Here is a 16,555-nt window from a genome sequence, read left to right as displayed (position 1 = left end):
ATGTGACCTACATTATTTCTATAACCTGTCACATGGATGCTTTCCCGCCCCCACGGGACTTGGAAAAGGGGGAGGTATGTGACCTACATTATTTCTATAACCTGTCTAAGGGGTGCCTTCCCACCCCCACGGGACTTGGAAAAGGGGGAGGTATGTGACATACATTATTTCTATAACCTGTCACAGGGGTGCCTTCCCGCCCCCACGGGACTTGGAAAAGGGGGAGGTATGTGAAAACATAAACTCTCTTTTCAAAGAAAGAAATATATATTTGAGTGAACTGTATATATGTTTCGCTCGAAAGAATATATTTTTTATTCCAAACACATTTTTCTCTCATAGAAAGATATATGTTTTCTAATTAAATGAATATACGTTTTCTTCAATAAAATATAACTGTGCACTGTGTAGTTCAAGCTAAATACCCCCAGGTTGCAACCACGTGGCAACGTGTCGGGGGACCACCACTCGACAGAAGCGGGGAGCTGCTCTCTATCTAATTTCGTGTTTCTGCAACTCGCAGTGAGAGTTACTGCTACTTCATTACGTGGCGCTGCTCCTCAATATTTATCGAGGAACAGTCCTACAGCTTAGAGGGCGCTGCTCCTCGAATGTCGTTTCAGTGTAGCATTTACTAAACTTGAAAAATCAATCGATAATTAAACTTTTTAATCAAACAACGCACGGTTTGAAAAAAGTAGAAAGAAGAAAAATGTTGTTTTTTGAAAGGTTTGCAACATTTTCATAACAACTTTTCGAATATAATTGAACAATAAAAAATTCAAATTTTTATTGCACAAAAAATAAGGAAAAAAAAAATGTTGTGCTCAAACTATGTATGATACATATGAATACAGATGCGTGAATCAAAATTGTGCTCCCAAAAAAGATTTACCAACTTATTATTATTATTATTATTATTACTCACTTTTTGATAGGATACGCAGTTTTAGTTTTATTCATAAAAAACAATAATAATAAACAATTAAATGTTTGGACAAACAACACAAGCTACGAAAAAAATTCAACAAAAGCTGTTTAACCAAAAATTGGTGTATATTTTGGAAATTAATTCTTTTAACTGAAACTTTAATTATTTTGTTGAAAATATAATTGATTGGTTGTAAATCAACTTTTTTGTTAAACATACATATTCTCGAGTCTTTTATCTGTATTTAAAATCTGATTTGTTGAAATATCAACTACAACATTTTACATTGAAAGTGAATCTTTTTAAGTTACAAATTTAAGTCTTTGCTTAATGCAACATCGTAATCAACAATTTTTTTTATTTATTGAAAATTTTTTTCTGTGACTTAACATTGAACTATTTTATAGAAAAAATATTTTTTTTAGTTTAAAACAAAGGCCACAATTTTGTATAAAATTCAACTGCGCGTCCAATCAAAAAGTAATTTATTCAAAATTTCTCATGATTGATGCAAATACTACGCAACTCATAAAAAAAAAATTACAAATTTTTATAAATCATTTTTTTTATGAGTTGCGTAACATTTGCTTTAATCATGACAAATATTTTATAAATCACTTTTTGATTGAACGCGTACTTGAATTTTATACAAAATGGTGGCATTTTTTACATTCTTACATTTTTACATCACACTTTTTCAACGGATCTCCACGTTTCGAGACCCCCTGAATCCGAAAATCAGGTTTTCACGATGGCGCCTGTCTGTCCGTCCGTCCGGCCGTCCCTCCGTAAACATGATAACTTTCGAGACCACTTTTTTCTGAATTAAAAAATTCTATGTACGGATATTTATAATATTAAAAAAAACAAACAATTTATCCTTATGACTTTTTTCGATAAAATGAAAATTCTCAGAGATATAGCGTTTTAAAATTTTTTTTAATCAACCGAAAACCAAAATTTGAAGCCAAAAAGCGCACGATATGAAAAAATTCAAGAGAAGAAATACATTTCTTTTTAAAAATTAACAGAAATTGTTATCCTAAAAATAATCTACAATTTCGTTAAGGATCACTTCTTGATAGGACGCGTACTTTTTGTTTTATTCGTGAAAAATAACATTGAAAAAAAATAATTAAAAAAATGTGTGGAAAACCGACGAAAGTTACGAGAAAAAAAAAACAAGATTTAACAAAACCTTTTCACAAATATCGGTCGGAAATCGAGAGCGCAGCGCGAGTGTCACGATGAGAATTTGTACCTCAAAGCCTACAGAGCTTTGAGAAACTTAATCTTTGACAATACTTAATTAAGTAGAAAATTCAGAACATGAAGACGCATATAAATACTGCCATCTAAAAGAGATCTTTTTAATGAAGTTTTTTCAAGCATTCCAAATGCAAAGAATAAATATCCGAGCGCGAAGCGCGAGGTGTAATTATGTCCGAGCGCGAAGCGCGAGATTCAACCGTCGCGCGCCCTAGGCGCGCTCAAACTTGCGAGCCGCGCGGGCGGCGCGCGACGAGAGTGTGCCCGAGGTGCGGGCAGATTTTTTTTAGTAGAACGCTTACCACGAAAGGGTCTAGGCTTTGTGGTCTCAAGACGCAATGTGAACTTTTATGACTGAGTTGATGAGTATTTCACCTCAAAAATTAAACAGCTTAGATCGGAGAACTGTCAAATTTCAAAAATGTAATCAGATTTATTTTCAGTGTGACAGATTTAATTATATATTTCTTAATCTGCTTTTTCAAAAAATGTAATCTTCAACCTTTGAAAAAAATAGAACATTTTAGGCATTTGTAGTTAATACTTATTATGCATTTATTATTAGAATAACGTTTTTTATATTGATTCTGAGGACCTCAAATAGAACATATTAAACGTTCAAATTAAAAAGTGGATACCTTCGTGGTTAAAACCTGTAATTGAAAAAAAAAAGATTTTGCCCATGTTAATTGCACAAGAACTTCAAATACGATGGGCCACCTCTAAACACTGTTTAAATTCTTTTGGAAAAAATCTACCTTCTATGATAAAATAAAATACCGTTATTTGCCTTTCGCTTCTCAGAAAACTAAGTGTTTTTTTCTGATCATCCAAGTGGTGATGCACTGAAACTATGCGATAATGCGACCGATCTAATAGTAACTATTGAAGTAGCTATTCAATAGGTTCGGAAGAAGAAGACAACAAAGTTAATTTAGAGTCCAGATATGGCTTAAGCCAAAACAAGACAATTCAGTTCGAAAACAAGTATTCACTTATACATATATTCGATAGACAGATCTCGAAAATAAAAGGGAACAAAGATATCTAATGTCATAAAATTAAAATCACTAATTATAAAACTAAAAGTAGAGCAGTGACACAGTGCACAAAATGTTACCGCATTGCACGAGGCAAAGAAATATGCCCATTCTTCCAGAAAGAAACACAAAGAGACCAGCAGAAACGGGAAAAATTTCAACAGGAGCGATTTAGGCAGATGAGTAAAAACTTGGGCGCGAGGATTGATCATAAGTTACAAGGGGGAGTCGACCATGTTGGATTGCAAAAGCAAGAGGAGTAATTGAGAGAAGAGTCTGCTCTATCTCTTGCAATACCTACTTAGCAATCCAAGATGGTAGACTATCCCGCTCATTATTTCGATCCAGCTACGAAATACTTAGGCCCCTTCTATTCCTTTGCCCATTAGAGGACGTGATAACAACATCCTCATAAAGAAAAGCAATTGATAAGACCACCAAACCCTTGGAACAGGTCTAAGAAAAGAAAGGGTTTTCCTATGCACGAATGGCATTTAACTACGACAAGTTAAAAATCTCTAGAGTTAACAGCAACAAAACACCCAATAACAACTGAACATCCAATGGGGTCACCAGTGCACTAATCGATGCTTTAGAGAAAATAACAACTGAAATGTACCACAGGTCAGTAACTAATTATAAGCAACTTGCTAAAACATATACTGGTCCACCCAAGGCTAAAGAAAATTATCTCGAGGACCTGCATGCAATACACTAAATGTTAAGAGCAATTAATAAAAACAAGCCTCAAGATACTACATTATAATATTAATGGCATACATAGATGGAAGTTTGAACTCCTACAACTCCAAGGGTCAATTCTCTGGTAGTGACCCGAGCAATCGAGGCCGCTGCATCGGGATAAGAATTGTCTGGACCTGACACTAGTTACAAACCAAGGTATTAGTTCCCAAAGCAGGCAGCTTGAGGACATGGGTGCGAAATATAGACCACGGTTATTCAAATTAAGTATAGAATCTGAGAAGGTTGAGACTTCAAGGAGGAGTACAAAGCAACTGAACCAGCACTAAAACACTCTCGCCGATGACATCAGCCAGTATCTGCGAGAAATCAGGATAAATACTGTAATAACCTTACGCCACTAAAAGAAATCAGGAGAGGACCGACTCACTTCCGACAGAAATACAATTAATAATCATGAAACTAAACTAACTGCAAAGATTGAATGGCAAAGTGATATCCAATAAAATCAAAGTGGAAGAAGAGAGAAGACGGTAAAAAAAAGAAGCAGCTAAGGCAATAGACCACTGGAATCAGAACAGCTGGACTAATCGGCGTCAACAATTCTGCGCTACTCAATAACAGGGTGTCTACTGGGAAGGCCAAAAAAATTTCCGTACATTCCCTACAACTTTCCCGTACATCTTTTCGAAAATTCTAACACAATTTTGTTCAATTACGGCATGAACAAAATCGATGTTTATAAGTAAATACTTTTTTTGTAATATAGCAATAGCAAACAACGAGTGGGCATTACTAAATTAAAAGAGAATTAAACAATTAAAGAGTCAAGCCAATAATATCAATTTTTAAGGTTATGCGTTCGATAAAATATTTTGAATGTCAATTTTGCGAATGAAATTCATAGAAACATCATTGAACTTTTATGTTACATTTTATTGATAAAAACAATGTAATCACGCTTAACAGTTTTGATACGTAATTCGTAATTTTACAATTTTGTTAAATTGAGGATGATGATGAAATCTTGGTTTGCACAATCGTTGCAATCGAATACTCAGGAGAGTTATGATAATAGTACACTGAACCAAGTCGATTTTGTTCAGCTCAGATTAGGTTATGAAATAATCGAAGTGTTCAAATGTGTGTATGTGGACACAGAGATAGCGTCTAAACAAAGTGATTGATTTGCCCGCGTTTTCATTTTGATTACAAAGTTTTTACAAAATTCCCGTGCATTGCTGGAAATTCCCGCACATTTCCCGAACAATTCCCGGATTTCCCGAACAGTAGACACCCTGAATAAAATCAAAGTGGAATAACAGAGCGTAAAATAGAAGCACATAACGTAATAGACGAAAGGAACCAGAACAGTTGCACTAACATTCTCAACAGAGGTGAAGATTACCGACATAAGCTTTAGAGGAAACAGATATCTCTTAAAAGAGCTGATACGGGGTTTTCGATTTTTCGAGCCACTAATTTCCAGACAGAGAATTTTTCTTCTTAGAAAAGTTACTCGCAAATTTCGCAAAAAAAACTTGATAAAAGCTTCGAGACGAAATCAGTCGTAGCTAAGAAGATCCCCAAAAGCGTGGAGCAGCTTAGCTATTCGAAGGTACAATAATGGACCTGAAAATATTACCAGCACAGACAATGGACAAACTAGCGCACTCCGCTATATTAAAAAGGAAAGACTTTCCAAGAAGTAAAGGCTGAAAGCGAACTCATTGCAACCCAATTCCGAAAGCTGGGAAGCACAGATGCCTGTAACAGTAACAGAAAGACAGTTGTAAATGAGGGGATGAAAACATCAATATCACTTAGCATTTCTTAAATGTCGCAATGAAATTAAGGTGAAATTAACGGTAATCGTTTAGGAAAATAAACCTCTATTCCGTAGTATTAAATACTGTAAAGTGTGTAAAAACCACTGTTCCGAGGTTACAATAGTAATGCAGTGGACATTACCATAATCCCACTTATCAATAAAGGGTTTTTATAATATATAACAGATTTTTGTACGGCACAACTTATTCACAGATAACATACAGTTGAGTGTTTATTGGAGCAAGACGTAAAGATATGAGATAAATCCAAGAGTTTTTGTTATGTGCGCGCGATAGCATAGGCGCGCATTAGGAAATCATTACCAAGTTCACAATCTCAGTTACAAATGCATTTCGGGATTACTTTACAGGTCGCAATTCGTATAACAGTGCAGTGGTTAAGGTAAACGCTTTGCGTGCTTAGGTTTATGTGTTTGAATCCCCCTCATTGTGTGCGATATTTTAATTGTATTACAAGAGTTTTAACTTAAAAATACCGAATAACTATAAATGTCATTAATTAACAATTATATTTTAGCAAAATTTTTTTTACAATTCATAGTATCGTCTAAACTATAATCTATACCGTTAACATAGGTTAGATCTGTTTATATTATCCGTCAATGTGCCATGATAATTGAGGGTCTGGGTCGAGAAACTCGCCCAACGCTCGAGATGGGGTGAAATTATTGTCCAAAAGTCTCGGGGGACGAAAAGTTTAAGTCACGAAATTAAACTTTTTAAAATATACACTTGTAAAAAATAACGAGATGGAACATTTTCGGTTTTTTTATCAGATGATTATTTTTAATAATAAGCATGAAAAAGTGAAAAAAAATCGTTCCTAAATTTAATTACTTTTTTTAAAGAAATAAATCATCCCAAATTGGGCAAATATTATCAGCACTGCTCAAACTTTGATGTACACACGATATATACCCTAGAAATGTATACAAACTAAAGAAAAAACTGAAAATTGCCTATTGTTTATTAATATTTAATTGTAAATTAAAACCGATACATTTGACAAGAAATCATGCCACGCCGCCATTGGCAAGCATGCTGCCCGATGGTGTTGACTGAATCGATCTGAAGAATTTCCAAAATACTTCCTTTAATAGTGAGGAACAAAGGTCTCACTGGAAGTTGTTTCAACTCTAAAGGTCCCTCAATACTTTTTGTCGGCAAATCTGAAAAAAACACGGTTACCGATTGGTTTCCATTTGCAATTAAATATTAGTAAACAATAAGCAATTTTCAGTTTTTTCTTCAGTTTTAAGCAAAACTAGGGTATAAATTATGTGGACTTCAAAGTTTCTAAAAACGGGGATGTTGCATGAAATGAGACAAACCTATTTTTAGAGACTTGAAGCAGTGAATAATGTTATGGAGAAATGAAAAAAAATTCTAGTTTACGTCTATTGGTTCGTGTTCAAACAGATGTGACGTCACTAAGATATATAACTGAGCACCAATGAGACCACTTAGCCGCCATATAACTTCTGACAATTTTCACCAATCAGGTTTCGGGGGCGCCGCGGGTTTCTACTTGACAGCTGATCCGCCTGATAATCGAAGCTAACCTATCGATGCAATACTGCCGTTTTCAGTAAAATTGTACTCAAAAAGTACATTTCGTGAAATTTGAGTAAGTAAGTTCCACAATCACAATTTAAGTACACTTTCCACTGTACTCTTTTTTTTCAAGTATATTTGATTGAGTACAAGTGCTGAATTTGTGTTTTTAATATTTTATCTTTGAATACGTTTGGAATTTGGCACTGCGCCTCATGTACCACTGAGATTGGCCGATGCCATTAAGACCTTTCTACATCTGATGACAAATCAAAAGTGTGAACCGTGCTTTTTTAACGAGAGTGGAAGAGATGAAGATACCTGCTGTCTCCTTCACTCTTGTGGTTCAAGACTTCAGAGTTGCGCAGTAGGACTCCGGGACCGTGTTCAAACACGAAAGTCGAAAATGGAAAGGTCCTCCTTTTTTAACGTGTGGAGATAGAAAGAGAAGTCCATTCGAATTCGAAACAGCCCCGGGGTACCACAGCAGTACCTGTAGTGTAACCGATTTCGTGTTTCGCTTCGTTTTACTGTTCATACGAGTACGGATCACAGGCAGATCAGATCTGAGCGATCAAAATCCTACGGGGTCACATAGTCCAGTCTTTGGGTACAATTTCTGTCGACAGGTGTTATTAATATTATTTAAAATAATTAACTGTTTGAATAGTAAATAAAGAATAAAAAAAGGCTATTTTAAATTTAATAATTTGAATTTCGCGCCACTGTACGAATACCTAAAAACACTATAAACGAGAAATCTTAAATAAAAGCCGCATCAAGCGAGGTCAAAGATATTAAAAAGAATGGATTTGGAAATCAGCGAATTCCCTAAAGAAGGTAGATTAGTAACTAAGAAGTTTTTTGTAGCTTGATGTGATTCCAGGGAGGATAAAGATCCGAATAAAATTTGTATTCCTTTACCGCAAAACATACAAAGACGTCAGCAATGGGCAGAAGCTATTTGCGCAGACTATTTCAATTATTTTCGGCGTAATTATTATTAATTATTATTTGATACTAATACATGAAAGCCGTTTAGAGACATTCATACATTGAAATGCATGTTTAGAAAAGATTTTAAATTTTTTTTTAATTTGCACGATTTAGATAGTTTGAATTTTTCCGCGAAGAATGACGTCACACATCATTTTCTACAACTCTACACGCCTATATTACACTGTAAAATTATTCCTGAAAATTACATTTCGTTCTGTAACTTTTTCCTATGATCGTTGTGGGAAAATTACACGTTACTTGTAAATTGACAGTGATTGTTAAAGGAATTTCACTATAAATGAATGAAATTGACAATGAACGTGTAATTTTCCCACAACAAACATAGAACATAAAAAGACCAATGATTTTTGTGGGAATTTTACACTAAACTGTAACTGAAATAAAAATGTAATTTCACAACGTTTATGTAAGCTTCTAACGATTAGTGTAATTTCACACGCGGAGTGTAATACGCTTTACAGCAGCGATGTAAAATTCCATAATCCTTGTAATTCCTCTGTTGAACGCTTGATGGCTTTGCGCGTCCATGTTTAGATATTCTATTATAATCGATAACCTGCGAGTAAATTCAGTGAAATATTGTGCAAAATTTTAGCGGCATTCGGATATATTTTAGAATTGAAATCGTGGATTGTGCTAGGTTGAACGCATCAGAAAGGCAAATGCAATGTGTTTAACTTGAATAAATTTGTTCGCATGTTTGGCATGCTTACGAAAAGAATAATTTGGAAGGTTATGGCTGTTTAGACCGCAGTTGACAGAAATTAGGATTTGCCTATTTCGTCCATTGATCATAAACTTATAAGTTTGATGTGTATTTATTTGTAACAGCAAACGAAACAAAAAGTTTAACGTTTTCTGCTAAATAAAAACATGACTCCTTTTATTTGTATATGTTATTATTCTTCCGGTTCGATTTAATTTAAAACTACATTGAGTGATTCAAAAAACCCGGACTTGTTATAGCGCATGCGCGACCTTTTGCATGCGACGTTTTACAGCGTCACTGAAATTTCATAAGGCGCATGTAAAATTCCAAGCTTCCAAAATTGCTTTTTACCACCTGTGTGCGATTTTACATTAACGCGTTATTTCTACGTTTGTTTGATCAATTTCCCACAGTATTCACTGGTACTTTTATGTCCTATGATCTTTGTGGTAAAATTAAATGAAACTTTTTAAAGTGTAGGTATTTTCGAGCCCCGTGCATCGCCCCCACTTTTCGGTTTTCGTACGATCCGGAGGGGAATTGTCGGTCAATCTAATCCAACAGATGACGCCACCAAAAGTAGGTCTGTCTTTTTCATTGAATTGCAATTAAGAAATAGCAACAATAATTTAAAAGTTTATGCTTTTTGCAAATAAACAAAAAAAATATATATGAAAAAATAAGAGTAACTATTACTAATTATTAAAAAAAAGAAAAAGTCATAAAAATATGTAGTTTAATATGAATAAAATTTAATTTTAAGATACATTTTGAAAGCAGTTCGAACTTCATAATTCTACGATTAATTTTGCTGATATTATTGATTTTATTATTTGTTCTAGTAAAACAAAAATTTTATAGTTAACATTATTAAAGTAGCTAATGAAAAAATTAATAATATTTAAGTCCTCAATGACAAAATTATTTAAAGCATATACATGATCAGAAGAATTAATAAAAAATATATCACTTATATCCAATATAATTATAATAATAATTAAAATATGTAAGACTACAACTTAAGTTGCAAAGTAAAGAATCCTTGTACCTTTAAAATGTTAACAATTTCAAGTTTTGAAGGGAATATTTTTAAAAAGTAGTGGTAATTTTAATTAAAATGTTCGGAGGGAATAATTTGGTAAAAAATCATTAACAAAACTGATAAATGAGAAAATGGATATAATATTATTCAATATAATGTATATATTTATTTAAATTGAACCGATCATCATATATACATTTATACAGTTCAATAATTTATTTATTGCTTAACCTTGAAAGCTTTTTTTCTCGCTGCATACAACCTCTAATAATTTTATTTAAAAATTCCAATTTAAAGGAGATTTTGAATTAAATTGTTAATTATATTATTGCAAACATCATTTCTAAAATAGACAGACTATAAGCTATTAAACTCTATAAACAAACGTACTGTACTCATGACGCACAATTGGAGGAAATAAACTTTTGTCATGCAAAAATGTCCAGAGCCTTCAATTTTCTTGCGATTTTGAATTTTTTGTTTTAAATCAAAGATTATAACATTCTGTAGATCTTGCCTCTACGAACTTTTGTCTCCTCTATTTTTTATTAATAATTTTTCCACTGAAAGTATGGAAAAACTAAATTTTTTTATATAACAATTTTTTACGCTTTAATAACTGATCAGGAAAACTTTATATTGTCTGAAATGAATGTTTAGGGACTCATAGAATACAAATAATGTATTTATCAATCCATTTATTTGTTATAAACCAATTTTATGAACAAATTGACAAATAATCTTATTATCGGCAAAAAATTTGTTTTGCTGAAAATGCTTCACATTAATGTAGGAATGACGTTTAATAACAAAAATACTTTGAAAGTTTATAATAACACTGTGATAAACAATTTTTGTGGCAAAATATTAGAATTTTTCAAATTATAATTTCCTTCAATGGCCAGAACGACTTCAGGTATTCCTTAAAATAATAAATATTTAATAATATTTGATCAAATATAACAATTTAAATTTTTGCAAACAAATTAGATTAACAAATTCAAAATTTTGGTCCTTTCGCATAGAAATTTCTTTTCTGCACTAAGGATGTTCTAAGCTGTTGGACGAATGACTGCTAGACACAAAAATATTTGAGAAGTTAACAATGACCATTGTTATAAATAATTCTAGTGACAAAATATTTGGAAAAAGTCGGATTTTCAATCGTAATAGATTGAAAATGAATGATAACACTGCATGCTAAGATTCACTCAATACAAAATCTTTTGACAATAACCCACTGACTTGGCCATCAAAGAAAATTTAAATTTAATAAAACCTTAAGTTTAAATATTTTCTCACAAAAATTGTTGATAACAGTGGTAATTGTTAACTTTTCTAATATTTTGGTGACTGGCAGTCATTCTTCCAATAGCTTAAAATATTTCCAGCGCAAAAAAAGTTTCTATGCCAAAGGGCCAAAATTTCAAATCTGTTTATTTAATTTGTTTAGAAAAATTCAAATTGTTATATTTTATCTAATATTATTAAATATTTATTATTTTAAAAAATACCTGCATTCGTTCTGGCCATTGAAGGAAATTATAATGGGAAAAATCTAAAATTCTAATATTTTGCCAAATAAATTGTTTATCACAGTGATTATTATAAACTCTTAAATTATATTTGTTATTAAATGCTTTTTCTTAATGCAATTCAATGAAAAAGTCAGACCTACTTTTTGTGGCACCATCTGTTGGATTAGTTTGACCGACATTTCCCCTCCGGATCGTAAGAAAACTAGTACTACATACACATACACACCGTCGAGTCAGGGGCTCGTATTTTCACTTCAACCATCAGCTAACTTCATTTAATTAAAATCAGAAGGGAAAATAATGAATCAAATTCATGGAACAACAATTTATTTCTGTAATATCTTTTTGATTAATGATCATTAAATAGTAATTAAAAAATAAAAACTATTTTTCAAACACAGTTATACATAAAAAAAAAATATATTTTACGAATATTTTAGCAAAATACGTCAAAAATGAACTGAATCCCATGAATTTGGTCCCTTGTTGTTCTCTCAGCAATCTACGAAGTGAAGTTAGCTGTTGATTGAAGTGAAAATACCTAATTCAAGAAAGATCAATTTTGTAACTTTTAAAATTTCCGTCCCCCGAGACGTTTGTATAATAATTTCCCCCGATCGTGCGCTGGGCGAGTTTCTCGATCCAGGCCCCCAATTCGCTAAAGCAAAATCGTGAAACTTTGCAGAAAAGGACTGGATCGTTCAAATATACTGATCCGCAGGTCAGTACCACTTGAGAATTGGTACTCGTAACCATCAATGACAGTAATATTTAATTGCCTATTCTTGTACCATTTACTGAACTGTCGTAATAATTTTTACACAAAAAATACATCAATTCAAATACCTGTAAGTCGACGCGGGCAACATTGAAATACAGAAAACAATGAACTACTTGGGCATCAAACCAGATAAAATCATATCTATGAAAACTCATGTAGGCGTAGCCTATTTGAAAGCAAAAACAACTGCATTCGCAATCAATTCAGTTATTGGTATGCATAGCAGAGTAAATAAGGGCGTTAAACTCGACACCGGCATCAGGCCAATACTGCAGTTTGCAACCATTCAAGTAGCCAACAAGCTGAGCAAAACAACCGATGAGAAATTAGAGGCGACTCCAGGATAATAATCAAGAATGCAGGCTAGCTCCTAAGCTCATTTCCAACTAAGGACCTGTGGGAAATGATCGACGAGACACCATTCACCACACGACTGTTTAAACTCTAAAAGAAGTTTCTAGATACATAAAAAAATGCAACTGTGGAAAGATCGTAGATATGAAAATGTCAATACAATGGCACTGCGTCAAATTGAATAACCTACCCACCGTTTAACTTTGACAAATAAGCGATTTAATCTAGAAACTAGATAGGGACAATATGTATTTATAAACGGTCTAGCTAAGTTGACACAGGGCAAGATCAACACATTTGATCCTGTCCTGCTCCCAATGCACGTCTAAATACACACGAATTTGCAACACAATCAAAATTAAAAAATTATTATTTATCAGATAATATGAAACATTCCAAAATTATTTAATTAAAATATTTATTTTGAGCGAATTTTGTGGTTGTCACATCTTACGAAAAGACTCCGCACGTTCCTTATTGCAATTAGGTTTCGGTTAAATTGGTCCAAGTTGATATTATAAGTTGTACTACAACATTACCTAATGTTCTGGTAGGAACGTAAAGGTCACTTTAAAAAATATTACAATTTTTATTAATGATAGCTTACTTTCTCGGAGACATAGTTGTTCAAACAGAAGAAAGGGTTAAAATCAAGTTGTCGATAAAATCTTATTCTAACAAAAGAAGGTATCATGGATTGAAATTTTTATTTGATTCAATTTTTGGAGAAGCGAGAAGAAAAATTTGGTGCAAATATAATTTTAGAAATTAATTAATTTTTATACATTTCTAATTTTTTCATGCAAAATAATTATTTTTTACAAGACACAGCCTGTTATTTTATAAGCGATTGTATTGTCATATCCCTTTTTCAGATTGTATTTCTTTTAATTTTAATTCCATGTAATCCCATGTAACCTTGTGCAATTCCTTTTAATCTTTCGACATGAAAAAGCCTAATAGTTAGTTCTTTTAATTGTTAACAATCCAAATTATTTTAAATATACCTAAAGAATTAATTTATATAACTTATTTTATTACGTTTAGTATTGACTCGTAGAGCTACAAAGTATGAAATGCAATAAAGTCATTTTTAAAAATGGTATAGTTTACAAACATATTCAACTAAATGGGCGTTATGTAATCCCAATCAATCCCTTATAATCTTTAGAAATCCAATCAATCACGTTATCTAGTGTGCAGAAAAAATCGAAATGGTTGATCCATCCACGTTGAGAACACCGACATTTTGAAATAAATGTTTTATCTGATAGTGCGCTTCTTTTTTTTTAATACAAAGAAAAATATCTAATTTTATGTTTAATGGAATGAAGAAATAAATATCTATTTAACTTAATTAAATAAGATATATTTACATCATAAATAGTTTTACTAGAAATATTAGCTAGATCTAGACTTATTATTAGTATTATGCAAAATTACTTACTTTCGGAGAGCGAGATTTAAAGATCTGTGACCTTTTCCTATTGGAGTCATTAGAGGGCCTTTCAGGCCAACTTTGTTTCTATTAATTGAATCAATCGCCGCTTGCGGGATTCCGAATCTGCCATCTGGTCCTCTAACTGGGGACACGTCCACTGTCTCCCATTCTATAGGTACCTGTTAGTTTTAGAACAAACTTGGTTTGCATTATATGACCCTTTTTCTTAAGATAAATACAATTTACTAAATTTCCCAAAAAGCTAGATTTTTCAGAAAAACATTTAACAGAATAAAATAAATAAATTATTTGGGGCAGACGTTACACCCTGCCCATTGAATGAAAACAAATAATCCTCGGCGTCAAACCTCCCGCTCGACATTAGTTAAAAAGTAAAAGATTTTAAAGAAAAATTTGCCAATTTTCCCATATTATATCATTTTAGAAAAAAATTGAGTAAGTTTAAGAGATATCCAGAAGTTTTAAAACGATTAAAAATAATTAAAAATTATGAAGTATTTTGTAGGGTTTCACGAAAATGAGACATTTTTTCAGGTTCTCAGGAAAAATTAGAATAATTTTTGTTTCGAAAAATGAACTTTATGCGATTATTTGAAAAGATTTCGAAAATTGTTAAAGAAGAATCTGAAATATTTTAAGGCGATTTTTTTAATTTAGAGAGATTAGACGGTTTAAAAGGCTGACAAGATTGAAAAAAAGAACTTTCCTTATATTCGTGTGAAAATGTTAAATAATTTTTATTTTGAAAAACTTCAAGATTAAATTAAGAAAAGGTTTTCAACCTATCAAACGATTTCCTACACTTTTGTAAAAGAGTTTACATGATTTTAAAGTAAGATGTTTCAATTTGGTAAGATTTGGAAAATTTTTGATATTTGAAAATTTTGATAAAATTATTCGAGTTAGTTAAGAATATTTTTAGGAATTTAAGATGTTTTTAAATAGGTTAAAAATATTTGAAAACTGGAAAACATTTTCGTAAATTTATCAAATATTTCTTAATTGCTTCCCAAATTCCAAAAGTCCTAAGCATCTTTTAAAGAGACTCGAATTTTTCATAACATTCTGTAAAATCCTATAAAATAAAAAATGTCTTTAAAATCTTGTAGATTATTTTCTGACACGTTTGAAATATTCAGAAATCTTTTTTAAAATTTTCTCAAGAATCTTATGAAAATTATATTTATATAATCTTAAAAACAAACTGATAATACTTATTTTCTTCTTATCAATTCTCAGAATTTAATTTCAACATGGATTTATCATAAAACTTCACAAAATAACTTTCTATTAATTAGAGTGTTGCCAAAGATAAAAAATATTCGACAATGTTCTTTAGATTGACTATACAAATGTTAAAATATTTTAACTTTGTTCAAAATTCTATTTGATTAAAAAAATATCACATCTAAGAGTTCGTTATTTAATTGCAATATAAAACAATACTTCATGATTTATCCTATTCCCTTTTTGTAGTATGTGGATATAATAAATATATTTATTATAAAGAAATTATATAAATAAATTATATTTCTATTACTGAAATTTAAAATTGCCGAAAATAATTAATTAATTAATAATTCAATTGTTTGTCATATTTTTTCTAATTTCATAAATAGCTCATAAATTAATAATTAATTAACTATGTTCAGCAGTTTCAAATTTAGGGAATTGAAATATTTGTGTGAATTTAATAATTCGTTTATTTTATAGGTCGATCTCGAGGTCGGTGAATTTCAGTTTCGGATATTTTTTAATTCGGGCTTTTATTTGTTGTCAATTAAAAATCTTGTCGTTATTTGAAATTTGGGAAGTTTTATAATTCGGTAATAATATATAATTTCGACAATTTTTTTCATTAATTAGTGTATTCGTTATTGGCTTATATTCTTTTTTATAAGTTCTGAACATCAATGCATTTTCGTTCTTGCTTGAATTCTTTCAATTATTCCATCTTGTTCTCTTTGGAAAAAAAAGTATTTACATAAGTCTTATTTACTACCCTCTCTACACTATACAGAAAAATTGATTTTAAGGAGTTTTTTATATTTATTTTGTAATGTTTACGCATTTTTCCTATGGTAATACATGGTTTTGTAAAACAAAGGTAATACCAGCGCCACCGCACGGCCGTTTTCAAACTCTCATGACTCATTTTTTACATTGGGCAATACAGTAGAAGCACTCCCCCTCTATATTCGATATATTTAATTTACTGTTCTGTCAGGCAATAAAGAATACTAGCATAAAAAAAATCCTTAAATGCACAAGTGTAATTAAAATAATATAGGTATTTAAAATAT

The 16,555-nt window shown here is 31.6% G+C and overlaps 1 protein-coding gene across 1 annotated transcript in view; it reads right to left on the bottom strand.

The window, feature by feature from the left end:
• Positions 1 to 16,555, bottom strand: part of LOC117177651 (probable isocitrate dehydrogenase [NAD] subunit alpha, mitochondrial) — a 26,311-nt gene that overhangs the window by 7,829 nt on the left and 1,927 nt on the right. The window contains exon 3 of the mRNA XM_033368450.1: positions 14,238 to 14,410. Within this exon, the coding sequence (XP_033224341.1) occupies positions 14,238 to 14,410 (173 nt within the window). The remainder of the gene's footprint in view (positions 1 to 14,237; positions 14,411 to 16,555) is intronic.

Source organism: Belonocnema kinseyi, chromosome 8, assembly GCF_010883055.1.
Source record: "Belonocnema kinseyi isolate 2016_QV_RU_SX_M_011 chromosome 8, B_treatae_v1, whole genome shotgun sequence".
NCBI lineage: Eukaryota > Metazoa > Arthropoda > Insecta > Hymenoptera > Cynipidae > Belonocnema > Belonocnema kinseyi.
Note: the sequence above shows the minus strand (reverse complement) of the source record. Positions and strands in the feature narration are given on the sequence as shown.